This window comes from Chiloscyllium plagiosum, chromosome 9, assembly GCF_004010195.1.
Source record: "Chiloscyllium plagiosum isolate BGI_BamShark_2017 chromosome 9, ASM401019v2, whole genome shotgun sequence".
NCBI classification, from domain to species: Eukaryota; Metazoa; Chordata; class Chondrichthyes; order Orectolobiformes; family Hemiscylliidae; genus Chiloscyllium; species Chiloscyllium plagiosum.
The window spans coordinates 70499262-70527077 of NC_057718.1; the positions used below are offsets into that span (position 1 = coordinate 70499262).

The window sequence follows — 27816 nt, forward strand, 5'->3', positions numbered from 1 at the left end:
TGTGGAGGGCTGATGAAGGAGCGTCGCTCCGAAAGCTAGTGTGCTTCCAATTAAACCTGTTGGACTATAACCTGGTGTTGTGTGATTTTTAACTTTGTACACCCCAGTCCAACACCGGCATCTCCGAATCATTATTTCATGAGTTGTTACAAACACATCTCCGAATCATTATTTCATGAGTTGTTACAAACATGTAAATGATCAAGATGGTTAATTTTTTATGACCTCTATCAATATTAAGATAAAAGAAACACAAACCAGGTTTCATCAATAAACAAGGAAACAAAAAGGTATTATAACAAATATATTCTTTAACATGGCAAAAATTGATTATTAATTACTAATATGCAACCCTAAATTACCCTCCCTTTACATCCAAATGTGAACACATTCATTCACAGACAATTTTAAATAAATATTATTGTTGAATGACATAGGCATTCTATGGATCAAGAGTCCAAACCAAAAAGTGGTGGAATGAAGTGGCTTTACTCAGTTCTCTTGATTTTGGTAATGATATCATGTTATTGTCAACTATTTTGAACCTCAATTTGGTAGCTGGTCAGTCAGACCTAGGTCTTTTGGTTCTTGTTTTCAGATTCTTTTAACACTGGTTTTCCTCCATTCACTTCTTCACTCCATCTTCTGTCCATTAGCTGTTTTGACAAGCATTGTGATCTCAAAATTACATACAATGTGGCACAACGAATCAGACAAATGCCAGAAGCCCCTTTCATCGTGAGCCATTGTGTCTTATGATCACATATGGCAGCCTGAAATAAAAACAGAAAGTGCTGCAAATAAAGGAATTCTATTGTTATTTGAGATTTCTAGCAACTGGAGTATTCTATTTTTGTGTTTTGTGATACTCTGTTTCCCTTTATACGTATACTGCCTACGTTTGTGTTTGTTATTCTGCAGTTACACAAGGTCAGTGGCCTTGTGTAACTGTCTACCCTTTAGACACACTGTACTTTGATACTTAGCTCAAATAAAACACAATCAGACAAACGTAAATTCAAGTCCCATTCCAGACTTTTGAGTTCATAATGCCCACATTCCAGTAAAGAGGTGAGGGAACACTTTGCTCTCACAGAGATCTTTTTCTGATAAGACATTAAATAAATGAGCCATTTGAACGGAACAAGAAAGATTCCACCGTTTTCGTTAAGAGAAAATGAATTATCCCAATGCCCTGATCAACTTCTGTCCTTTAATCAAACATAACAAAAGCAGATAACCTGGTCATTTGTATTGATTTTGTGAGAGCTATTTTTCCAAAAATTCCAACAATCTAAAGGTGCTACCTAAATGAAAGTCGGTTCTCCCTAATGCTGTAGTATTGGAAGCGGGTGGAAGGCAGCGCCACTGAGAAAAGGAGCGGCACCATTACAGGGGAGTGGCAGTAAGAGTAAAGCAGGTAGAGAGCGAGACAGGATCAGGTAAGACGGAACAGCCAGCCATATTGGAAAGAGCCAAGCGTAGGTGACTTGTATGCAGGTGAGGAGCTGAATTATGGGGGAAAAGTTAGAATGCCAGGGAGGTAGTAAGGAGCGGCAAGAGTGGGATTTTCAATTGCGCTGTGATTGATGCACGTCCGGCCCAATCTCTGCCGAGACTGTGATACTTCTTTCACCGAGTTTTCGGTGGAGGAAATGCGACGGGCATGGGTGGAACACCAGGCGTAACAGTTTAGAAAAGTTTTTCTTCTTCTTGAATCGAATTCATCTACAATAAAACTAATTGAGATAGCAAATTTAAAATAAGTTCTTAAAAGTATTTAAAATTTGGATCCAAACTATACTGTCAGAATTGTAAATAAGTTAACAATTTGAGGTAAATGTCAGCGTACACACGGAATCCACCTGAATTAAGTGTTCATACCTTAAACCGTTCAAGGCCTGATTTAACCTCCTAAATATCGGGGGAATGTCAATTTAATTAACCCCGGACGACCCGGGACCGAGCCCAGGATTATTTATCTTCTCACAGTCCTCTACCTCACCACCTGCCTCCCTGGAGGCATTTTACGAGTGGGCGGCTCCTGCTGTTAGTGGATTTACTGGCTGTACCCTGTTCGCCAGCCGAAAGTTTCTGGTGGTGAATCACTGCAAGCTGCAGCCTTTACCAGGCCGGAGGATCTCTCCGGGCCAAGCACTACCGACCGAGCTCCTCACCTTACTTTCTATTTTGTGGCAGGTGATTGAGTGGACCTCAAATCCTAGGCTCTTGGATTTCTTCAAACAGAAAAAAGCTTTAGAAGACCGAAAATGCCGAAACCGGTAAGTGGTTAAAAGTCTGTAGTTTTCTATTTTGGAAAGCCAGGCGTGTTTAAAACTCCTTTTTTTTTAACTAACTTAAGATGGTGTCTTGCGAAATAAGTCGCAGAAATCACTGCATTGCATTACATATAATCTAACGCTTACACCCTCCCCTAGATTTTCTTTTCCCTATTATGTAATTCTGACTGGGAAAGCAGTTTTCAAAAAGTAATCTTGCTTTAACTGAAGCATTACAGGTTGCTCTGGTTAATAAGTTATGTTGAATAGTTGCTGTTAGTCAAGCCTGGCAATAAGCTGTTCCTTTAACAGTATCTTGTTTTTCCTTTTTTGGACTTTACCACCCTACAGTAAGTTTTTTTTTAAGTAATTCCCCTTCCAAGTTTCAGAGGTGGCTTAAATATGATGAACAAAGCCTACATTTGTACTAGAGTAAAGTGCTTCAAAAGTTTTGAGTTGGTTACTGTGGAAACACTAGAGGGTATTATTTAATTGATCCAAAAAATGGATTACTCCTGCCTTCAAGAAGAATGTAGTAGGCATGAGCTTTGGGTGTGTTTTTTTTTACTCTTCTACTTTCAATGTTTTCCTTAAATGTGGATGGCTTATTTAACTCTTCTTGGATACATGAAAGTTCATAATGCTTTCTGATTTAACAAATTAGGTCATACATTTTGTTCAATAATTAATTGTGGTTATTCTCATAATTTATAAATTTTAACATTTGAATCTCCATGTGAGTGTTTTGGTTTTAGTTTAAATGTTTCTCCAGTCTGAGCCATACCTTGCACTCCAATAGCTTTGCCAATTCTGGATTATACCTCTTTTAATGTATAAAATACATTGTACTAGATTAGTTAAATGTAACTTGAAAGAAGACATGTTCACCTTTAATACTAAGGATACAGATTTCAAACACTATGTAACAAAGCTTTTTTTTTACACTGGCAATGGCTAGGAGCTTGTTGCCTACAAGAGTAGTTGGAACAAAGACACATGTTTTTCAAAAGGAAATTGGGCAGTAGAAGACAGTCAATTTTCAGGGCTGTGGGATAGAGCAGGGGAATTCTGGTGTACAGCCAGCATGGACGCAATAGCCACATTCTGTGCTGAAATGATTCAAAATCTGGGAAGATTTTGAAACTGAAAGAGGGGAGAAAATAACTTGGCATGTAACCTTTTTTTTATTTTCATGACCAAGATCTTTGGCTAGTTATTTAAACAGTTTAGAATTTTCAAAGGTAATGATTAACATTTCAGAACAGAAATGTGGAGACATTTCTTCAGCCAGAGAATGGTGGGTGTGTGGAGTTCATTGCCGCAGAGTGCAATGGAGGCCGGGACGCTAAGTGTCTTCAAGGCAGAGATTGATAAATTCTTGATGTCACAAGGAATTAAGGGCTACGGGCAGAATGCGGATAAGTGGAGTTGAAATGCTCATCAGCCATGATTGAATGGCGGAGTGGACTCGATGGACTGAATGGCCTTACCTCCACTCCTATGTCTTATGTCAAGAACTCCTGCATTTTGTGCATGTAACTGACCAATATTAAATGGATTAAGGTTGAATATGCCAGGAACTGAATTGAAACTAATGTAGAGGAAGTATTGTCACCACTACTAAACTGGAGATTGAGCTGAACAAAGGTAATCAGGATTTAAGATGATTCCAGGCAGCTTTTAACAAAACATTTTTTTCTCATTAAGATTTCAAAAGACTGAAGTTTTTTTTTTAAAGCATTTTTAAATAAAAAGTTGATGTAATGGTGAATCTATGAAGCAATTTAGTAAGTCAGTTAGGTATTATGTTCAGTTTTTGATTCCATATTTCAGGATGGATTTGAGGCAATAATGAGGTTAACAGCAGACTTATTAAAGACCCATTCCCCTATGTCAGGATGTTTTAATGGGGTAGCGGTGTGCAAAAAGAACTTGTAACACTGGAGTGTTTTTCATTAGATCAAACAATTTGTAAAATCCTCAGCATTCTGTAATTATGAAGGGATGACAAAATAGAAGCAATTGGTTTTTGGCAGTTAGTATAAACTTAAGATTCTGAACAGCACAGGGGGAGGTCTTTGCAGAGAGGGTGGTGGGATGCACTGCTGGTATTGCTTGACGTAGGAAATGACAATACAGAATAGGTAGCTGAAGGATGGGTGGGTGCATGCAATTAGGGTTACTCATTGCATGTCAGCATGAGTTAACTGGTCTAAGTAGCCAGTTTTGTCACCTGTTCCAGAAAGTTAAATATACTTGCTGGTTGTTTTTGTGATGTATTGTGCGCTTGAGTTTTCATTTCTTTAGGGACAATTACTGGAATGTGGTATCAGCAATTATGGAGGGTTGATTGGTACACAGGCTGTTTTTCTCCTCCAGGATCAAAATAACTTACGACATAACAATTTTTTAAAATCTTCAATTAATATAACTTTTTTTTGTAAGCCAATATTTAAAACTTTTAACATGTTATTAAATGCATTGAAATGTCCCAAGATGTTTCACATGAGTATTCGGGTGGCACAGTGGTTAGCACTGCTGCCTCAGCGCCAGAGACTTGGGTTCAATTCCCACCTCAGACTGTGTGGAGTTTGCATGTTCTCCCCGTGTCTGCACGGGTTTTCTCCGGTGCTCCGGTTTCCTCCCACAGTCCAAAGATGTGCAGGTCAGGTGAATTGGCCATGCTAAATTGCCCGTAGTGTTAGGTAAGGGGTAAATGTAGTGGTATGGATGGGTTGAGCTTCGGCAGGGTGGTGTGGACTTGTTGGGCCGAAGGGCCTGTTTCCACACTGTAAGCAATCTAATCTAATGTGTCACCTAGCTACAAATAGCTTTAGTTGCTGAAAGCTGAGTCAAAGGGATGCTTTATGTGTTAAAGGAGAAAAGCAAAGCCAAAAGAGGTGAAGGAAGAGGATTCCAATGCAGGGAGCTTAAGTAACTGAAAGTGTGGTCATTAGTTAGTGACCAACTCTGTAGAGTTCACATGTTCTTCCTAAACATTGCCCTGTAGTATCCAAGGACGTGCAGCTGGAGTGGGTTGACTATGGTTTTAAATCCCCATGTGCAGTTAGGGGGATGGGATAGAATGGGGTGCTTTTTAAAGCGTCAGCGCAGGTTTGATAATCTAAATCTTTTTTAAGATGTCATCCATGGCTCAATGGTATCACTGTTCAATACTCAAACCCAGGTTATCAAACTTGACTGTAAAGACTTGATGTAGGTCCACACTAAGGTTAAGGATATGCTGTTTTGAGATTGTTAAATTGAACATTAAAAGGTTCTGTGCATAGTGGTGAAATTGTTCACAGTGACATCATTGTCATTTATCAATGTCTCAAACATTTGAATATTTTATTTCATTGATGTTTGTGGGATCTTGTGTAGAAATGGGCTGCAGTGTTTTATCATGTTATGACAGTAGCTATGCTTGGGTTTGCTCAAGTATTTTTGGATGTCAGTGTTGCCAAGTGCTATACAAGAAAAATTGTGATGACTTGAAAATTTCTTGATTTTTAAGTGTCTTGGATCACTCATGAACTAGAGTAGCCAAATGGGTTTGGTTTTATATTTTCTGATCAACTTGTCTTGAGACTTGAACCCATCTCTCCTGGCTTAGAGATGGGAAGAGAAAGTGGGGACTGTAGATGCTGGAGATCAGAGTCAAAACATGTGCTGGAAAAGCATGGCTGGTCAGGCACATCCAAGGAGCAGGAGAGTTGATGTTTTGAGCAAAAGCCCTTCAGGAATGAGGTGGTGGCCCAAGGGAGTGGAGGTAAATGAGGGGTGGGGCTGGGAAAGGTAGCTGGGAATGCAATAGGTAGATGGAGGTGGGGGGGGGGGGGTGATGTACAGTTTGAAGGTGGTGCTAGGATAAGAGGAGGGGGAAATGAAGAAACTGGTGAAATCAACATGGATCCCATGTAGTTGGAGGGTCCCAAGGTGGAAGGTGGTGGTCTTTAGGCATTGGGTGGCTAGAGTTTGGTGGTGGAGGAGGCCCATGGGAGCACTATCATTGCACCACAACAGTCCTAACTTGGTTCAGTTTAACATAACTGAGGGGGAGATCCAAGATGGCAACGTTCTAGGAGGATCATGTTGCAGAGCTCCGCACCACAACACAAGTGGGACGAATTTCTAACCCGCCTAACCTGGGCCATCGTGATATCCTGGGACTCGAGAAAGGTCGTGGAGTCCCAGGAAACTGAAAAATTGACTTACCTGCATTTTTGCCACCCAGAGATGCTGGAGGAGGAGCGTCTGAGGCTGGGCCTGCATGCCAGCCTGCAGAATCCTCTGACTCCATTACCTACTAGGCCCTGGTGAATGAACTCGCAAAATCTCACGAGATGCTGGGTAAGCAGATAGAGGATAAGCTGGCCCCGATCTCTATCATGCTGCAGAAACATGAACAGCAGCTGGGAGGCCTGGAAAAGAGGATGGATGAGGTTCAACACAATCACAGTGGTGGAAGCTGATGCTAATTCCTCCAAGGATAGGATTCAAGCTCTGGAAACGCAGGTCCATAATTTGTGACCAAGTGGATGATCTTGAACAGGGGCAGGAGGAAAAAAATTGGATCGTCTGTCTACCTGAGTGTAAGGACGGTGAGCGGCCGGTGAAATTTATTGAGGACTGGTTGCCGAAATTCCTTAACTTTGAGGCTTGAAGATGGGCTGACTGGGTCACTGTGCGCAGATCAGGTCTGAATCAATGTCCTCGTCCTCTCCTGGTATGGCTTCATCACTACAAAGGCACACACAATTGTGGAAGCTTCCAGAATCCAGGGGAAGGATCGATGGGCCCTAATTTACGAGGGCTCTAAGATAACATTCTTCCAGGACTTCTCAGCAGTGGTGACCCAGAAAAGAGAATCCTATCTTTGAAGAGAAGACTGAGGGAGCTAGGGATTCAATACTCTGAGGTATCTGGCAGTGCTCAGATCCCCTTAAATGGAGCTGTACATCTCTTTGACATGTCGGAGAAAGCAAGAAACTTTGTGGAAACTAACCTAATCTGAATAATTTAGTATGTACAAAAGTGTTTTGTGTATATCTTTTTTAAAAAACAGGAAGTCCAGTTGGAGCTTGCTTTTCCTATTTCTTTCTATTGATGGTTTAAACCAAATTACCAATGTTTGGCGACAGTTGAGATGTGTACTTTCAATTTCTAAGTTATACCAAAGGACGGGTGGGATATTTACCCCTTTTTTTTTTCTTTAAAAACAATTTTCTTTATTCATATTGCTATTCCATGGTGTATTTTTCTGCTTGTTTGCAGTGTGTGGCTCTAACTAGAAGGAGGGAAAATGGTTGGGATGACTAGATGCCTACTTATGGGCAGTTTGGGATGGGTAGTTGTCCCTTTGGGCAGGGGTGAGTTCCCCTTTTCAGTGCTATTGGTGCTTTATTTTGGGTTGTTTTTTTTTTCTTTTTATTAGGCTTGTTTAAGTGTAGTTTTTTTCCTGTTTGGATCATGTGACACTAAGGTTCAGCGATTTGTGGTTAGAGTTCCTCCTCTCTGGAATTTTTAAATGTTACTGCAGAAGATTTGTGGCTAATGACTTGACTTTATTTAAAATAGTGTACCTGGAATATCAAAGGAGGTCACTCACCAATTAAGAGGAAGAAGGTACTCTTGATTCTTAAAAAGGAGAAGGTGGATATTGCTTTGTTACAGGAGACTCCCTTGGATGATAGGGAGCATTTGAAATTACAGAATGGCTTTGATCGGGTTTACTTTTCATCCTTTAATGCCAGAAGTAGGGGAGTGGCTTTATTGGTGAGGAGGAATCTCCAGTTCTAATTTAGAGTGTGTTAAAGACATACGGAGGTTTGTAATTCTTAAAGCCTTGATAAATGGGGAAGAATATGGTGTTTCAAATGTTTTATTGCCCTCGAGCTCATCACCTCAAATTTTTGGTAGATGCCTTTTCTAAACTGATCAGTCTCATCCTGGCATATCATATTTTATAGCAGGAGATTTTAACTGTCTTGTGGATCTCACAGTTGCTCAAAGGCCCCTTGATACTCCATCTACTGGATCTGTGTGTGGAGTTAGGGTTTGTGAACGTCTGGCGGTGTCTTCACCTTACAGGCAGGGAATTTACATTTTTCTCTTTCCAATTCGCACAGATATCAGACCAGGATTATGGTTTTTTTTCCCCCTCTGTGGCAACCCTAGATTTGGTGGCATCTTGTGTGATTGGTAATACTACCATCTGATCATGCTCCAGTGTAAGATTAAGGACGTTACAGTGAAGGACTGGTGAATGGATCCCTTTTATCCTCCAGGGAAAGAAGCTTCTGGAGTATTTCTCTAGGGAATTCCTAGACATTAACTCAGGCTCAATTAGTACCCCATCCGTCCTTTGGGAAACTGCCAAAGCCTATGCCAGAGGGTTAGTTATTTCCTACGCCACCAGTAGGAAGTGGCAGAAGGGTAAGCAGCAACATCTCTTCTAAGCATGGTTGAAGGCAGCCAAGAAGGCTTAGTTCGACAGGCCCTCCATGGTCCAACGGAGGATTACAGCGCTGCTGTCTGCATTGAATTCCATGCTCTCTGCTTTGCAAAAGCAACCTTCTTTGTTGTCTCAGAGAGCATGGTGACAGGCCAGGCAAATACTTTGCAAATCTCGCTTGGAAAAGGAGTGCCCCACAGGCCATTATGGTGATCAGGGAAGGGTCTGGGAACCTAACATGTGCCTCCAAAAAGATTTAATGTGGCATTCCAGAGATTTTACTCTAAGTTATACCAATCTGAGGGTTGAGGAGGGGTGGGCCAAAATGGAATCTTTAAAGATCTGGAGCTCCCTGGCGTGACCCCCCCCCCAAACAAGAGTCCTTTTCCAATGTCATCTCCTCCGAGCAAGAGGTGCAGGAAATTGTGAAACCGCTTCAGAGTAGAAAGGCGCCCGGTCCTGATAGACTTCCCAGTGAGTTCTGTAAGGAATTTATAAACATGCCATCAGGCCTGATGCTCAACATGTTTAATTACTCATAGCCATGATTGTCTCCCGCCATCTGAAAGGCTAATATTTCGCCCTTTTTTTTTGAAAAAGGGTCCTAGAGGACTGTGCTTCGTACAGGCCCATTTCACTTTTAAATGTGGAGTTTAACACCCTAAGACACTCTCATTTAAGGCTAGAGACTGTGTTACTCTCTATTGTTAAAGAGGACCAGATGGGCTTCATAAAGGGCCACGTCCTCCAATAATGTTAGGCTGCTTAATGTAATTCAAGCATGTCAATACAGGGATTGGTGATTTCTTGCGATGCAGAGAAGGCTTTTGACTGAGTTGAATGATCATACCTTTTCTACACTCTCTCTCTAGAGGTGGTTTGGTTTGAGTGAAGTCTTTATAGGATGGGTGAAAGTTCTCGACAGTCCCTCTCGCTGCAGTCATCACTAGTGGGGTATGATCAAGCAATTTTAAGGACAGCTGGCAGGGCTGTCCCCATCGCCACTGCTGGTGATTGAACCATTGGCAGAGGCCATTCATAGGGATACTAATGTATCAGCTCCAGAAGTGGGGTCAAAATTACATAAGATTTTATATCCGAATGATGTCCTAATATTTTTCTAATCCAGCAGTTTCAGTGCCTCGCCAAATACAATGCATCTGTGTGTTTGGTGCCTTTTTGGGGTACAAGATTAATCTTTCAAAATCAGAGGCTATACCTATGGGTGGTCTTATGAAGGTGCTAGGTCTTGAGGGTGAATATAGATTTCCCATTTAAGTGGTCACAGGGGTGTTTTGTGCATTTGGGCATATTCATTACTCTAATTCTGGATCAGCTGTTCAAAGCCAATTTTCAATTATTTGACTAAAAATCAAACAAGACCTTCAAAGATGGGAGGCCTTCTAGTCCTGTGGTTGGGTCGGATAGCGCTTAATAAGATGAATATTCTCCCCTGAGTTTTCAATAAGCAAACATTTCAGGAGGCTGGCTGGTTAGGCTCCTTTTTTTTATTCGGCATCGTAAACAGCCCCTCATTTAAATTTAACTGAACTGCAACTATCTTAGATTGGGGGAGTGGACCTTAGCAAACTTAGTTGGAAGTTTTTTTTTAATCCTACATGAGTGAGCCTTTGGGGGCCCTCTTTCAGTATGGTTTGATAGTGAAATCTCCCAGGCAAGGTGCCCCCTTACTAACTTGCTGTTTCTGGACTAAATGAGGACAGTTGGGGAATATTGCCATAACCCAATAGTTATCGATACGGTTTAAAGCATGGAGGGCAATTCAGCAGAAGGAAGGCAATATTGGCAAAACATCTTTTACACCTATAATGGGTATGCCACTTTTCACCCCGGGGATGATAGATTCTGGATTCAAACGTTGGGCATCTTGCATGGGTGATTTGAGTGAGAGACAATGATGCCCTTCAATCAGTTAGCATGGAAATACAAGCTATCCAACAGGGATCTCTTTTTTTTTCCAAGTTGGGGGACTTTATTTTTAAAAAATCCACACTTTTGATCTCTACAAATCCAACATAGGGTGCTCGGTGCTAAGAGTACACTTTCTGTTGGCACTTTATAATCAGTTGAGGGGTTTGACTGAGCAGGGTGTGGAAGAGAGCTAGGCATTGAAGTCTCCTCCGGCATGGGAAGGTATTTGGGGAAAATGCAAGGAAGCTATCCATTTGCAATAGGATCCATGCTTTGCATTGAAGATTTCCCCACACTTGGCTCCAGACTGTTTTGTGTCAAAATTTTAAGCCACAGGTATCTTCATGTCCCAAGTGCAAGGTCAGTATGGGCGCTCTCGCTCTTCTTCCCTCCTTGGCCTGCCCAGTTTATCCTCACTTTTTTTTTGAGCAAGGAAGGAAGATCGTTTTGGGTATCTGAAAAATCCCCCAGGCCTTTTGGGTTGGTGGAAGATTGTTATGGATTTTCTCAAGTATGGTACACCCCACACTGAGAATTTTTACAAGACATTGCAGCCCTTTTCAGAATATCTGGACACCGATTTATCTGTCACACTAATAAGGACTTTTATATAGCCGTAATAATTGTTTTATTTTGAATCCAGTATTCAGGGAGGAGGAACTATGAATGTTTTGTTTGGCTGAATTGAATTTTTGTATTTATTTATTAAGTTGGGTTTTTATTATTTTTCTGTATATTTATTTATACACGAGGGTCGGTTGTTTTTACTTGTGTTCTTTGTACTGTTTTGAATTGTTTTGTTTTCTATTTGTAATGTTAAATTTTATTTTTTTCAATAAAATATATTTTTTTTAAAAAATAACTGCTGAAGGGTAACAACTGCTTTTCTCAGTTTAAATTTCCAACTGAAAGACTGACCTTCTAACAATGCAGTGCAAGCCTTATCAGTCTGGATTATTAATTAAGACCACAGCAATGGGGATTGGCTAACCCTAATCTAATTGCTATCAAATCAACTAAAATGACATCCAGTTGTTTAATTCATCTAACTTAAATGTGTGGCACCACTCTAATTTTTAATTTTAATTTCCTTTTTCAATACATGTATAGTTTTAAATACTATCTTTTTTTAAGATCCTTTTTAATTACAATTGAAAATATGTTCCTTTTCAATGGCGTTGGTTTCAAAAGTTCAAAAGGAGTGCTTTATTTCTCTAACATACAATGGGTGATTCTAATGTGAGTCATATATTGAGCAAGTTCCAGCAAATTAATCAGACTTTTAAAGAAGTCTCCCTGTTTATTTTTCCAGATATGGAAAGTAATGAATGCTGCGGTGTATTAAAGAACACAGTAAAGTTTTTTACTCTGGGCTTTGAACACCTGAAAATGTTCCTGAATAGCTTGGATTTGGTAGTTGCTTCAAACTTCTCCCAGTGCCCCTATACAGTAGATTTGAATAGAGTTGAGGATCCTTTTTATGCAAATATTCAAAAATCAAACTGTATTGGAGCTCAGTTAAACTTTTTTTAAAAAACCTTTTCAGTGCTGCTACTATTGGTGAATTCTTAATTACCTTTTTAAATGTCATTAATTGTACCAGCCTCCCTTCCTCTGGCAGCTCATTCCATACATTCACCACCCTTTGCTTGAAAACGTTGCCCCTTAGGTCTCTTTTGTATGTTTCCCCTCACCCTAAACCTATGCCCACTAGTTCTGGACTCCCTATTCACCCTATCCATGCCCCTTTATGATTTTGTAAACCTCTAAGGTCACCCCTCTGCCTCTGCTCCCAAGGAAAACGGCAAAAGTTAAACACTACTTTTTTTGCGGTTTGTTGTGTTTTTTAAGATGGTTTTTGTACTGTTTGTAACAAAATACATGTGATAATACAACTGGGCCTGGTAGAAACCTCTGCTCCAAAAACAGTGCAGTAAACCTCTCACCAGGACATGGCACCTGCAGCCATGTACGTTTGCTGCCCTCTTCACTGGTTTTTAAAAAAACTCTAGTGACGAGAGCCAAACAGAGCCCTGAACTGATTTTTGCCTCATGAATATCCATCTTGTCATGGTGAACTGGATAGCTGTACTGAGAACAGCACATATTGCATAGATTTACTGGCAGTGATTAATAACCAGTGCATGACTGTTAGGGAACAGGTGAATAGCCACAAGAAGCAGGAGAGGTGATTATCCCTTTATTCTAATGGGCTTGCTGTTAACATAGGTTATCTTGTTTAGTGACTTTCTTTAACTATCTTCTACAAGGTGATTTTCGATAGCATGAGGTTGCAGAGGATCACAACTGTCACTTTAGAGCTGAACGACCTGGGTCCCTTGAAGTATATAGGGACAGTAGGAAAGAACTTAAACAAGAAATTAGGGAAAAAAGGGGTCATGAAAAGTTAGCAAATAAGGTTAAGGAGAATCCCAAGGTTTTTATATACCCTTTAAAAAAGCAAGCAGGTAGCTAGTGAAAGGTTGGCCAGCACTAGGACAAAAGAGTGAAGCCAGAAGTAGTAGGTGAGGTCCTAAACAAGTACTCTGTTGGTATTCACTAAAGAGAAGGAATTAGCGGAGAATGATCTGAAGGAAGGGAGACTCTTTAGGAATTTTAAAGAGTTGCTGTCAAAAAAAAAAACAAGATGCTATGTGCCCTAAGATAGAAGTCAGTGTCCTGATGGGATCTATTCCAGAATATTGATTGAGGCAAGAGAACAAATTGGAGCATTAACAGAACTTTTGTATCATCTTTGGCCACAAGTGAGGTCCCAGGGACTGGACAACCATGTTGTCCCATTGTTTAAGTACAGTAGAAGGGATAATTCTGAAAATTACAGGTCTGTGAACCTCACGTCTGTAGAAGAGAAATTATTGGAAAAATTCTCGGGACAAGATCTCTCCCCATTTTTAGAAGCAAATGTACTTAGCATGCTTTTGTTTCGGAGGTTGTGCCTCTTAACTGGATTGAGTATCTTTTTTGAGGTGATGAAGATTTGAAGGAAAAGCAGTTGATTTGTCTACATGAAGTTCAATAAAGCCTTTTGACTAGTGTTGTGGTAGACTAGTACAAAAGGTGAGGCCGCCCGGTATCTGGTGATCTGGCAAGATGGATACAGATCTGACTCTGTCTTAGACAGGGTAGTGGTGGAAGGATGCTTTTTGGACTAGAAGTTTGTGACTGGTGTTTCCTGGGGATCAATGCTGGGACCTCTGCTGTCCATGGTCTACATAAATGATTTGGAAGAAAACATGGCTGGTCTAATGAGTGTGTTTGCCCATACAGAAGTGGGTGGCGTTGTGGACAATGAGGATTGTCAGAGAATACAGCAGGATATTGATCAGTTGGTTTGGGGGGGGTGTGGGCACAGGCAGAAAACCTGGCATATGGAGTTTAATCTGGACAAATAGGTGATGCATTTTGGAAAGTAGAGTACAGTAAATGGCAGAACCCTTCTGCATATTGATACGCAGAGTGATTTGGGTGTGTAGGTCCACAATTACTGAAGGTGGCAGCACTGATAAGGTTTTTTTTATAAATAAGGCCTATAGCACGCTTGCCTTCATTTTGGAGGGACATTCAGTATAAGAATAGGCAAGTTATGTTGCAGCTTTGTAGAACTTAACTTTGGCCATACTTGGACTACTGTGTGCAATTCTGATTGTCACACTAACAAAAGGATGTGGATGTTTTGGAGAGGGGACAGAAAAGGTTTACTAGGATGTTGCCTGTAATAAGGGATTGTAACTATTGGAAAAAAGGTTTGATAGATGTTTGGTTTTTGTTTGTCTGTCACTAGAATGCAGGGGATTGAGGGGTAACCTGAAGTTTATAAGATTGTGTGAATGGAGTGGAATGTTGGCTTCCTCCCCCCCCAGTGTGGAGCGCTCCATTTAATAAGTGGGGAGGGGGAAGGCAGTGGTTGTGAGGAGTGGGAGTTTGAGATGTGCAAGTCCAGCTTTTCTCATGAAGGGTGGTGAGCATGCTGCCAGAAGATGTAGTGGAAGCAGATGCACTAATAGCATTCAGGAAGTACCTGGATGCCTACATGAATAGGAAGGGAATAGAGAGATGTAGATCCTGTAAGTGAAGACCATTTTCAGTATGGAAGAGCAAAATGCATCAGCCCAGGCTTGAAGGGTCTATTCTAGTACCATGGAAGAACAATATCCTTCCTACAGAAGGGCAACCAGAACTGGACACTACTCCAGAAGAGACTCCCCAGCGTCATGTACAACCTCAATATAGCATCTGAACGCCACACGCAATGGCCTGAGCAATGAAGGCAAGCATGCTAAATGCTGCCTTAACCACCCTGTCTACCTGTGACACAAATTTCAAAGAACTGAGGTTTCTGCTCTGCAATGCTCTCCAAGGCCCTCCCATTAACTGTAAGTCCTCCCCTTGTTTGTTTTTTAACAAAATACCTTGCATTCATCCAAATTAAATTCCATCTGCTGCCACTCACCCCATTGGCCAATTAATCTCTTTGTAAACTTGGATAAGCTTCTTTTTACTGTCCACTATACCACCAATTATGTGTTATTTGCAAACTATGTTCTCATTTAAAATCACTTAATGAACAAAATTGGACCCAATAAGCTTTCAATTGATTTTCTTCAAGTACATTTAGAAAATGTTTTTTCACACTAAAGGAATGTTGAGATATATGTAGATTATAAACTAGATATGGTTTTTGAATGTTGACTTAATTATTCCTGAGTAAGTATTGATCATGAGTCTTGCCCTAAGTAATTTATTTTGGTAGGTAATGAGGAAAACTTAGGTTGACTTCTATTTTATATAGCAAATTCCATGACCTCCGGATACCAGACACTTCACAGCTAATGAAATTTTGAAATGTAGCTCTTCCCACATAGCAAGCTGCCAAAAACAGTGATCATGAGCTGCTAATCTGTTAGTGATTTTTGCTTGTTTTGAAGCTTTGTTTTGAGGCATAAGTATTGGACACTGAAGAAAACCTTCCTCTTGTTCAGAGTAATATATTCCCTTTCTTTTAGGGCTCAATGTAGGAGCAATAAGTTGAGAGCACCCTGGATGTCTAAAAATATTCGGAACTGGTTAAGAAAGATTAGCATACAAATGAAAAAATCAACCGAGGCTGTAATCACGTAGAATGTGTGCAGGGATGGTGCTTAAGGAAATAATTGGAGCAAAGACTCATCATGCAAGATTTAGTGAGAATCTCAAGATATTTGAGAATATCAAGGGCAAGAGAATAACCAGGGAAAGAATTGAGCAAATTAGCTGTCCTCCGGTCCTCTGTCTGATGTGGTTTCATTTACTTTTTAATAAAAGGATGGTAGAGAATCCAAGGAAATAAAAGGCAGCAAGTCTCTCGTTAGTGATAGGAAAGCTGTTGGGGGAAAAAAGAATTCTGAAAGAGAATTGAATTTCTAACTTAGAAATGCTAGATGTACAGCACAGAAACTGACCCTTCAGTCCACCTCATCCATGCTGACTGCGTATCCTAATCTATTCTAGTCCTATTTGCCAGCACTTGGCCCATATATCCCTCCAAACCCTTCCTATTCATATACCTATCCAGATGCCTTTTTAAATATTGCCATTGTACTAGCCTCCACTAAATCCTCTGGGATTCTGGATCAGTGGTGCTGGAAGAGCACAGCAATTCAGGCAGCATTCGAGGACAGGCAAAATTGACGTTTTGGGCAAAAGTCCTTTTTATTCCTGATGAAGGGCTTTTGCCCGAAACGTCGATTTTTGCCTGTCCTCGGATGCTGCCTGAATTGCTGTGCTCTTCCAGCACCACTGATCCAGAATCTGGTTTCCAGCATCTGCAGTCATTGTTTTTACCTAAATCCACTGGGAGCTCATTCCATACACGCACCACCCTCTGTGTGAAAAAGTTGCCCTTATCTAAATTAAACTCCATCTGCCACTCCTCAGCCCATTGGCCTAGCTGATCAAATCCCGATGTACTCGGGTATCCTTCGCTGTCCACTACACTTCCAATTTTGGTGTCATCTGCAAATTAACTAACATTTCCTCCTATGTTCACGCCCAAATCACACTCACTGATCCTTGTGGCACACCACTGGTCACAGACCTCCAGTCTGAAAAGCAATCTTCCATCACTATGCTGTCTTCTATCTTTTTTGAGCTAGTTCTGTATCCAAATGGTTAGTTCTCCCTGTATGCCATGAAATCTAACCTTGCTAACCAGTCTCCCATGAGGAACTTTGTCGGACACCTTACTGAAGTCCATATAGATGACGTCCATCGCTCTACCTTCATCAATCCTCTTTGTTACTTCGAAAAGCTCAAGCAAGTTTGATACATGAATATGGAAAGTAATGGGTGGGTGTCCTGGAGATGTTCCCTAAAGCGCTCCACCACCAGGGATATATTTCCCTCCCCACCCCTTTCTGCCTTCTGCAAAGACCGTTCCCTCCGTGACTACCTGGTCAGGTTCACGCCCCCCCGCCCCCAAAACCCACCCTCCCATCCTGGCACCTTGCCCTTCCACCGCAGGAACTGCAAAACCTGTGCCCACACCTCCTCCCTCGCCTCCATCCAAGGCCTTAAAGGAGCCTTCCACATCCATCAGTTTTACCTGCACATCCACTAATATCACTTATTGTATCCGTTGCTCCCGATGTGGTCTCTACGTTGGGGAGACTGGAGACCTCCTGTCAGAGCGCTTTTGGGAACGTCTCCGGGACACCCGCACCAATCAACCACACCGCCCTGTGGCCCAACATTTCAACTCCCCCTCCCACCCTGCCGAGGATATGGAGGTCCTGGGCCTCCTTCACTGCTGCTCCGTTACCACCAGACACCTGGAGGAAGAACGCCTCATCTTCCGCCTCGGAACACTTCAACCCCAGGGCATCAATGTGGACTTCAACAGTTTCCTCATTTTCCCCTTCCCCCACCTCACCCTAGTTCTAAACTTCCAGCTCAGCACTGACCTACCTGCCACCTATCTTTTCCACCTATCCCCTCCACCCTCCCCCGACCTATCACCTTCATCCCCTCCCCCAATCACCTATTGTACTCTATGCTACTTTCTCCACCCCCACCCTCTAGCTTATCTCTCCACGCTTCAGGCTCTCTGCCTTTATTCCTGATGAAGGGCTTTTGCCTGAAACGTCGATTTTTACTGCTCCTCGGATGCTGCCTGAACTGCTGTGCTCTTCCAGCACCACTAATCAAGGTATGTAGATAAGGCTAATGCAGTTGATGTGGTTTATATGGATTTCAGGAATGTCTTTGACAACGTTGCACATAAGTGATAGGGTAACTTGGCAAGTCAGATTCAAATTAGACTTGGGAGACTGGGTGGCAGTGGAAGAGTTTGTGCAGCTGGAGGCCACTGTTATGTGATGTACAGCAGGGATCAATATTGGGACCTTTTTTTATTGTTTGTGATCTGTATAACTGCTATAGGTGAGAATATTGTTCCCTTCTGAAATTTCAAAGAACAACTGTTTAAACTGAGCAAAGGGCATTAATTAGCAGGATGACTATTGGTAAAGTTAAAAATCTCAACACCAGGTTATAGTCCGACAGGTTTATTTGGGAGTGCTGCTCCTTAAGTAACTGTGGACCAGGGTCATGAGGCACAGAATTTATAGCACAAGATCAGCATCATGCATGCAACAAATGCAATATATTGAACAAACGTAGATTGCTGTAAAGTCTTTCATCTTTAGAATGGGTTGCAGGTTTTGGTTCATTAATGTGTAAATCCCAAACTACTTTCTAATACATTCTCTAACTTAAGGCTTTAGAAAAAAAGTGACATCTCAGCTCAGTGCATTAAAGGTGTGAGGTTAGAGTCTGTCTGTATCCCAATTTTGAGTCAGACTGGTTCTAAATCTAAAAGTAGGAATTTATAAAATGTTACATTGGTTGACTGCCTGTGGATTGTGCTTTTTGAACAAAATACAATGTATCTGCGAATGTAAATTTACCTGTACACTTTTGTGTAAGCATGTGCCTCTTGTTGGGGGGGTAGTGACAGAGGGTATGCATGAGTGTATAGTGTAATGGGGTAACCTGTTGTGTGACATGAACCCAAGGTCCTGGTTGAGGCCATCCTCCTGAGTACTGAACTTGGCTATCAGCCTCTACTCGGCCACTTGGTGGTGGTGTTGTGTATCTTTGAAATCCGCCTTGGAGGATAGTCACTCAGAAATCTGAAGCCAAATGTCCTTAACTGCTGAAGTATTCCCCAACTATGAGGGAACATCCCTGTCTGATGTATGGATGCTAAGCAGATGCTGTGACAATTTTTGGTCTCACCAATGTAACATGACTTGAGGCTTCCTTGCCTGCAGCGTATGAGACAACATTGGCTGAGTCACATGAGTACCTGCTGTTACATGGTGAGTGGTGTCATCAGGTGTAATGGTAATATCCATGTCATGTCTTGCAGTAGTTGCCCTGAGTGCTGTGTGGAGGTAGTGTTAATGTGACCCTACAGGTGACCCCACTACACTATATATGGGGTGAATTTGCAGCATTGTAATTGAAGGTACGTTCTACTGTGCATTTTTGAACAAAATCTGTAGGTAGTCAATCTGTGATTCTATAATTTAAATTCCTACTTTGGAAATAGAACCAGTCTGACTCAAGATTGGGATACAGACAGACTCTAATCTCTCCTTTTTTTTTAATATATTGAGCTGAGATGTCACTTTTATAAAACCTCCAAGTTATTATGTGAATATGATTTGAAAGATGTTCTGGGATTTACTTATTAATGAACTGAAACCTGCAACCCATTCTAAAGACTTAACAGCAATCTAGGTTTGTTCATTATATCTATTAGTTGCATGCGTGACACTGATCTTTTGCTATAAATTGTCTTACGACCCAATTCCACTCCTTACCTGATGAAGGAGCAGCACTCCAAAAGCTAGTGCTTCAAAATTAAACATGCTGGACTATAACCTAGTGTTGTGATTTTAACTTTGTCCACGCCAGTCTAATACTTGCTCCTCCACATCATGACTATTGTCAAGTCATTGCACTTTGCATTCCATATGGCAATACATGTTTGGTTTTGTTTGCAGAGGGCAGGTCATTGTGTATCAATGTGTAAGTGAACTATGCTTAATGTGTTGCATTTTGCATTTCTTGCGGTTGCAGGGGAAGGTGGAGGGAGTGGTTTTTCCAGAACGCTGATGGGGGTGGGGAGGGAAATATATCCTTGGTGGTGGGGTCTGTTTGGAACACTTTAACTCCCACTCCGCCACGGACATGCAGGTCCTTGGCCGCTTCCATCGCCAGACCATGGCAACACGACGCCTGGAGGAAGAGCGCCTCACCTTCCGCCTAGGAACCCTCCAATTACAAGGGATGAATGCAGATTTCTCCAGCTTTCTAATTTCCCCTTCCCCCACCTTTTCTCAGTCCCAACCCTCAGACTCAGCTGCTGCCTGACCCGCTGCGCTTTTCCAGCAACACATTTTTAAGCTCTGATCTCCAGCATCTGCAGTCCTCACTTTCTCCATGTAAGTGAACTATACCGAACCTGCCTGATTTTGGTTTTACACTTTTTTTGTGAATCCTAGCACTTGCAAGTGTAGATTATTTAAATCCTTCACTTAAGTTGTCACGACTAAACAAGAGCCCACCCGCTCAGACATGGTCTTAAAAGAAGAATACACAAGTGTGTGTTGATATTTTTAAACAGGGTTCATTTAGGTGAGGGTGGATGGTGGTGGTCCTGGCCCAAAACATTGACTTTTCTTGCTTGATGCTGTCTGACCTGTAATCCTCCAGCCTCAAATATTGATTATATTAGATTACTTACAGTGTGGAAACGGCCCTTCGGCCCAACAAGTCCACACCGACCCGCCGAAGCGCGACCCACCCATACCCTACATTTACCCCTTTAACTTAACACTACGGGCAATTTAGCATGGCCAATTCACCTGACCCGCACATCTTTGGACTGTGGGAGGAAACCGGAGCACCCGGAGGAAACCCACGCGCAGACGTGGAGAATGTGCAAACTCCACACAGTCAGTCGCCTGAGTCGGGAATTGAACCCGGGTCTCTGGCGCTGTGAGGCAGCAGTGCTAACCACTGGTTCTGTATTCAATGAGATATTAGGAGTTTAGTAGTGTTTTCTGAGCTCCATACATTAATGTCCTTTATCATTGCCTGATTATTGTAGTGAAGTTCTTTCATAAGAACTAGGAGCAGGTGTAGGCCATCTGGCCCTTCAAGCCTGCTCAGCCACAATCTTATTGAATTGCGGATCATTTTGTGGCCTCAGCTCTGCTAACCCACCCTCTCACCATAACCCTTAATTGCTTTACTGTTCCTATATTTCAGAATAATGCTTCATCTGACTGCACCTTCACCTTCAATCACCTTCCTAACCCTCTTTATTGAGTTAGTGAAGTATATTTTGAAATCTTCTGTGGAATTCAGTCCACTTGGATCTCTCCCTGCCTCCTCAGCCTATCCTTGTTAGATCTTTAATAGGAATGCTAGTATGATGTCCATCTCCATTTGTTAACTCTGACTCAGTCTAATGAATTTACCTGAGTGTAGCATTCATTTCTCCAGTTGAACATTGATATTAAATATGTTTGTGATGATTTCCCATACCGCTACCGATATGGCCATTTCTGGAGATCTTCCCTTCAAGACTAACCACCTTTGCTGATTCTACCTTCACATGATCACATCAAGACTAAACAAATCCATCCCGTCAGCTTATTCACAAAGATTTGTCTTTTTTCCCGTCCAATTTCTTCTTATCCACTTATACAACATTTTACGATGCCCTCCTGCATTTTCTGACCCTAACTGTCCCCTTTTTTCCACAAGCAAATATAAATTGGATGATGGTTCTGTGGATTCTGTCCAGTCTGCAAGTGTGACCCTAAGTTTCCTGTTGCTTCTAATTTTAATGCAATGCTCCCACATTAAACACTCCGCTTCCTACATTCATCCTGTGAAGCTGAGGATGAGCTCCTAATTTCTTTACAGTATTCTCGGCTCTATATTAAATTTGACAACTTAGACTATCTCTATCATTTCCTTTTTCGAACAGCAACTGTTGATTTTTCTCCTACTGCTGTTTAAATAGCCTCCAGTTCTTCATTCCTCCTGAATGCTGTCCCTCATTCACTTTCCTTTTTCTTCACACAACCCCCCCCCCCCCCCAAACTCCCAGAGCATTAGCTTGTATCTAACCTGTTAATCTTGAATTCTTCCATTTTGATGGAAAACCTGGAGAGTCGAGCTTCTGTTTTCCACAGATTTGCTCAATCAGAATTAAAGCCACTGAATAAGTATTGATTGTTACTTTTGACCTTTTTTAAAATCAATACTGAAACTCCCTCTATACAGTGCAAGTGGACCTCATAGAGGCAAATTTTTATTTTTGAAATTCTAGTAGTTTAACTTTTTTTGAGTATCTTGATGAAAACAATTCATAGTGTCACCTTTTGGAATTGAATAAATGCTAACTGAGGTTTTTTTTGAGGTACAAATGTATTCTGCAGCTAACTTACTAAACAAAACCTGAGCTATTTATATATTGTCCATTACCATTTTCCCACCTCTTTAGAGTGGTCATCTTGCATTCAACAGGTGTCATTGTCTGGTTGTCATTGTATATTTTTGGCATTGGCAAGTTGTCAAACTACTTTACTGGATTGGCTGCCAGACCTGCTGAGTTCCTGCACTTTGTTTTGATTTCGATCCCCAGCATCGCAGTACTTTGTTTATGTAACTTGGAGTTTGGCGCAGTGATGCGTATTTTGGGATTTAATTTAATGCAAGGATGCACAAGTTAAAATCCCATGATATTTTCCACAGTTTGTTTGTTTTTTGCTGAGGTGGAATCCTTTTGAGTCTATTTTGAGCTTTTAGATGGAGGAAAACGTGATTCAGGACAGATTTTTAAGTTTAGTTCCTTTTGTTCAACTTTTTAAAAAAGTATCGTCATTGCTGCTTTTTATAAAAAAAACCATGACATTGCATGTCGTGGATTCCATTTTAATATCTCTGGGCTCCTTTCTGTGATCATATTCAAAATTGATTTAAAGTGAAAGATGCTGTATAGAAAATGGAAGGAATATGTTAAATTTACAGAATGGACATTTGACAAACTAGCTTCAATATAAGTAAAAGCAAGAATATCCCCATCTCATGCTTTCTAATAAGCATCTTCGGGTGAGAGGGACAGAGGAATCTGGGGGAATAAATCACTAAACATAGCACTACAGGGCAATGAAGATAATTTAAAACACAACAGGAGCAGGAGTGAACTACGTGGAATTTGTCTTTGGTGTCATTCAATAAAATCAGTGACCTCCATCTATTTTCCAGAATTGTTTCCTGACAATCAGCAACAGGACCACTTGCTTAACACTTCAATACTGAAAGTGGAAGGAATATGTTCCCTCACAAATACATCCCTCACTGATGTATTTGTGCTAAATCCTGTTGAGCACTGCTTGAAGTGCCTAAAGAATAATAAGAGTATGTACTCTGGATAGAGTCAGTGGTGCTGGAAAAGCACAGCCAGTCAGGAGAGTTGATGTCTCGAGCATAAGCTCCTGATGAAGAGCTTATGCTCAAAACATCAACTGTCTTGCTCCTCTGCTGCCTGACTGGCTGGCTGTGTTTTTCCAGCACCACTTTTTTTTTTTACTCTGACTCTGATCGCCAGCATTTGTAGTCCTCACTTTCTCCTGTACTCTGGATAATCACTTGCAGTGCCTATCACCAAGAGGGACTTGACACTAAACTGGCCATGTCCTGGAGGACATCACTTGTGGCAGGACTTATCCAGCAGTTATGAGGGAGAACCCACTTGTAACAATTTGTCACAGATATCTGGACATGACGGTATTGATATGTGACCACCGTAAAGTCCTTGTGAAGTTGTCCTCTCTTTGCACTCTGGGTATAGATCTAACAGCTCAGTATTAGACATCCCAGATCTGTTGTGTGCCGTCACCAGAATTGCGTTAATCAATTAGTAATTTCAAGGCCTGGGTATAAGTACCCATTTTAAGTTTTTTTTTGTTAATTTTGAAGTCATGATTTCTAGGACTGGAATTCCAATTTAAGTTCAGCTCTAAGTAATTTTGATTGTTCTACATTTTGCGTTGAATTGACTCCTGGTCCTGTGACTTTGGCACCATTCTGAATCTGTTGCGAGGATAAGGATTTGATCACCGTCAGGTTGATGGTTTTGTTTGAAAGATTTGAGGGAGGGGGTGTTATGGAACTTTTTTTTCAAGAAGATTAAGTGAATCAGCTTTTTGTTTTGAGGAAGGTGGGGCTTGGGTCACTGAAATCTGCAAGCTGATATTTAAACTTTGGAACTCCAGCTGTGCCCGTGGTGAAACTCCATGTCAGTTGAGGCAAAGGCCATTTTCAAGTCTTTTGAAGGAGCTGGAGCAGTTGCTACCGTACCATAAACATGTTGGGACTGAAAAATACAGGGTTCTCTCAGAAGTTTAATTCTGCAATGTTCTGATTTTAATTTGGAGCTCCAAGTCTGGCCCTGGTTCAACTCAGCATTAGTTGAAGGCAAGAGCCCTGCAGGAATGCTAATCACTTTGTCATTCCAACTGAATATTTTAGGAATGTCCTCCAAAAGGACCCTGAATAGGTTGGATATCTCCACTGACTCTGGGATCAAAATGGGAAAAGCTTTTGTGGAAGGCACCAAATAGACGACTTCAAGAGCATGCAGAGTCAGTTGTGGTACTGGTGAGAGTACAAACACCTTTCAAGTAACTTGCTTGATTGACCTTCTCAACATCTACCTAATATGGTAATCAGCCAATCATGCATTAATTTAGCACCCATCTTGGAATTCATTTAAACTTAATGTGGGAGTAAGTCATCCTTGATCTTTTGAGGGCAAGAAACTGGTGATTATCTAATTTGAAGTTGTATAATGTTTCTCTTTATATGTAGTATTTTCCAAATATTTTAGCTGGGCATGCACAATATTGTACCTTTTTGGTGTAATTTTTTTTCCAGTGAGATTACTGAAGGAACCTATTCACTTTAAAGTTGTTTCACTAAACGAAGTGAGAACATAATGTACCATAACCATCTTTTTCAGGAATTCACCCCAGATTCAAAAAAGTGCTGGCAAGGCATCCCATAGTTGATTTCCATCTATTCTTCAGCATTTGTTTGACTTAAAAAAAAAAAAGTAGCAGTTACTTCCCCTGCGGTTTACTAGGGTAATGGTCTAATTTACACTATATTGTTATTAATCTGAGGACCTGAGTTTGAATCCCATCCTTGCAGATGGTGGACTTTTAATTTCTGAAATTATTAAATTAGAGTCTAAAGATAACTGTCCAAAATGGTGTTATCCACAGTATGCAGGAGAAATTCAACCTGGTGCTTTGCTGTCCCATTAGTCTATGTCCAGCAATAAAGCATTGTCAACAGCAAAATTATTAAACCAGAGTTTGGAGACTGTCATGGTCACCTTCCAAACTGTATGTTTTAAGATTAGGAAACTTGCGCACTTGTCATTAAAAGAAGGAATTTTGTAAATCAGTTGATTTATCTTAAGGAACAGATTTTGACTGGGACTGTCAAATACATTAAGGATATTGAAGTGACTATTGGATAGGCACATGGATGATAGTAATATGTAGGTTAGTTTGACCGTTAGTAGGATAAAAGGTCAAGATAAAGGCACAACAGAGGGCCAAAGGGCCTGAACTAGGCTGTACTAGTCTGAAATCCAAGACCTCCAATCTAACACAAAGCTTACTGTCTACTGAGCAGCTGGGGTCCCCACTCTCCTGCATGCATCAGAAGCGTACACCATGTCAAATTCCCAGAGGGTTATCACCCAGTGCTGCCTTCATGTTCTGCAACTTCACTGACTGGTTAGGTGTGACAATGTGAGCATCCTCCCACAGGACAATACTCCTAGTATCAAGTCACATATGTGACCAGCTGCAATTGGTGGGCCACATTGTTTGCATGCCTAACACACGCCCCTAACCAAGAGCTGTACTCCAACCTCTATAATGCTAAGCAGTCACTAGGACAGCAGGAGAAACTCTGACACCCTGTGAGCGTCTCTAAACAAATGCAACTTTCCCAGTAATGTGTGAATCACTTCTCCTAGAACACGCAAATTGGAGAAGCAGCATCCACTAAGATATCGATCATTTTGTGTGTCACTAAGTGAAGCATGGGGAGACCTAGCACAAGCAGCAGTGATCAGAATTCAGTGCCCAATCCGTCTGCCTTATCAAACATCACCTATAGCAGGGATCTGCAGCTCCAGGGTTGGACTATTCAACCACTACAATTCTCCAGTATGGAAGCAAATCAGCCTTGACCATGAGGAACAGCCAAAGAAGGTAAGTTTGTTTTAAAAGTTCCTTCATGGGATGTGGGCAAGGTCAGAATTTTACTGCCTATCCATAACTGTTCTAAGTGTGCTCAATGCTTTTGAGATAAATTTTCTAAGATCTTGACCAGCAACTGTCCTGTGAAAAAAGTTCTCTCCAATTTTAGCAATAAGGTAGACTTGCAGGAGTGACAAGGCTGTATTTAATTCACGGAAATCCCAGATCCACTGAACACACTTAAACTTTTAAACCATTGCTTGTACATATTATTCCTTGCATTTGAACAAAAAGGCAGTTGTGTCCAAACACAATCCACACTCTGTAAAATTTGTCTTAAACTGATAGATGTAACTTGAGGGCAGAAATGAGAAATCCTAAAAATTTTGGAAGCTGATTTTTGAAAAGCCAGATTAAATGGAGTGACAGCAAGGACCAGTGGACGGTCAGGAGGGTAAATTTAAAAATTATATAAACTTACCCAGCAGTTCTGTGTCTGCTCCTGTTCAGCATATGCTCCAGCTATTAGAGGTAAGTGAGGTAATATATTTGGGTGGTTGCTTTACCCAAAATGCTATTTAGTTTCTCCCACCCATCCTTCTCCTAACGAAAAGAAAGGGTTGTGTGCACCAGATTGGTAAGGTAACGGGTTTGCTTTTATTTTTTCAATAGCCTCTGTGGAAATTCAGAATAGTGGGAATGGAGGTTAAGGCAGTTGAATGTTCCTCCTGCAGAATGTGAGGGGTAAGGGTCACTCCTAGTAACCCTGCTGACTTCATTTGTGGGAAGTGCACCCAACTCCAGATTCTCAAATAGGGTTGGGGAACTGGAGCTGGATGAACTTTGGATCATTCGGGAGGCAGAAGGGAGTTGTAGGGAGGTAGTCACACCTAGAGTACAAGAAAAAGGCAGACTGTCAGGAGACAGAAAGGGAAATGACAGACATTGAGGGGAATGGCCAGAGGATCCCTGCAGTAACAAGTATACCATTTTGGGTACTGTTTGGGGGAGGAGGGGTGGTGGGGGTTGGGTGCTGACTTGCCTGTGGAAAGTCATGGTGGTACAGGTCTATGGCAAAGAGTCTGTCCCTGTTATTCAGAAGTGGGGGTGGGGGAGCAGAACATTTTAGTCATTGGGGACTCCATAGTTAGAAGTTCTGTGGGAAGAGAGAGACTCTCGGTTGGTATGTTGTCTCACCGGGTTCTTGATGTCTCTATTCATGTTTTCGGGATCCTTAGGGGGAGGGGAGTTAGCCCCAAGTCGTATTCCAAGTAGGTACTAATGACATAGGTAAGAAAAGGATGGGGATTTCAGGCAGAAATTCAGAGCTAGGGTAGAAGCTTAAAGCTGGAACAAAGTTGTTATCTCTGGTTTGTTACCTGTGCCACATGCTAGCAAGGTGAGGAATAGAAAGAGAGATGGAATACTGCAGGAGGGAGGGTTTTAGATACCTGGATAGTGGGGGCTCCTTCTGGGGTAGTTTGGACCTCCTATAAACAGGATGATCTATTCCTGAACCAGAGGGGTACCAATATCCAGGGTGGAAACTTGCTTATGCTCTTTTGAGAGGGTTTAAACTAATTTAGATTAGATTCCCTACATGTATGGAAACAGGCCCTTAGGTCCAACAAGTCCACACTAACCCTCCAAAGAGTAACCCATCCAGATCCATTCTCCTACCCTATATTTACCCCTGACTAATGTACCTGACACTGTGGGTGATTTTAGCATGGCCAATTCACCTGACCTGCACATCTTTGGATTGTGGGAGGAAACCCACGCAGAC

The 27816-nt window shown here is 41.5% G+C and overlaps 1 protein-coding gene across 4 annotated transcripts in view; it reads left to right on the top strand.

Moving 5' to 3' along the window:
* Positions 1–1363: 1363 nt before the first annotated feature.
* ezrb (ezrin b) overlaps positions 1364–27816 on the top strand; it is a 126426-nt gene continuing 99973 nt past the window's right edge. The window contains exons 1-3 of one of the 4 annotated variants that reach the window (XM_043696171.1): positions 1401–1500; positions 2200–2282; positions 25805–26042. In XM_043696171.1, the coding sequence (XP_043552106.1) occupies positions 1495–1500; positions 2200–2282; positions 25805–26042 (327 nt within the window). In that variant the 5' untranslated portion in view covers positions 1401–1494. Of the gene's footprint in view, positions 1501–1749; positions 1837–2199; positions 2283–25804; positions 26043–27816 lie in introns of those variants that run through there. The other 3 variants (XM_043696174.1, XM_043696173.1, XM_043696175.1) reach the window with 3 other exon arrangements.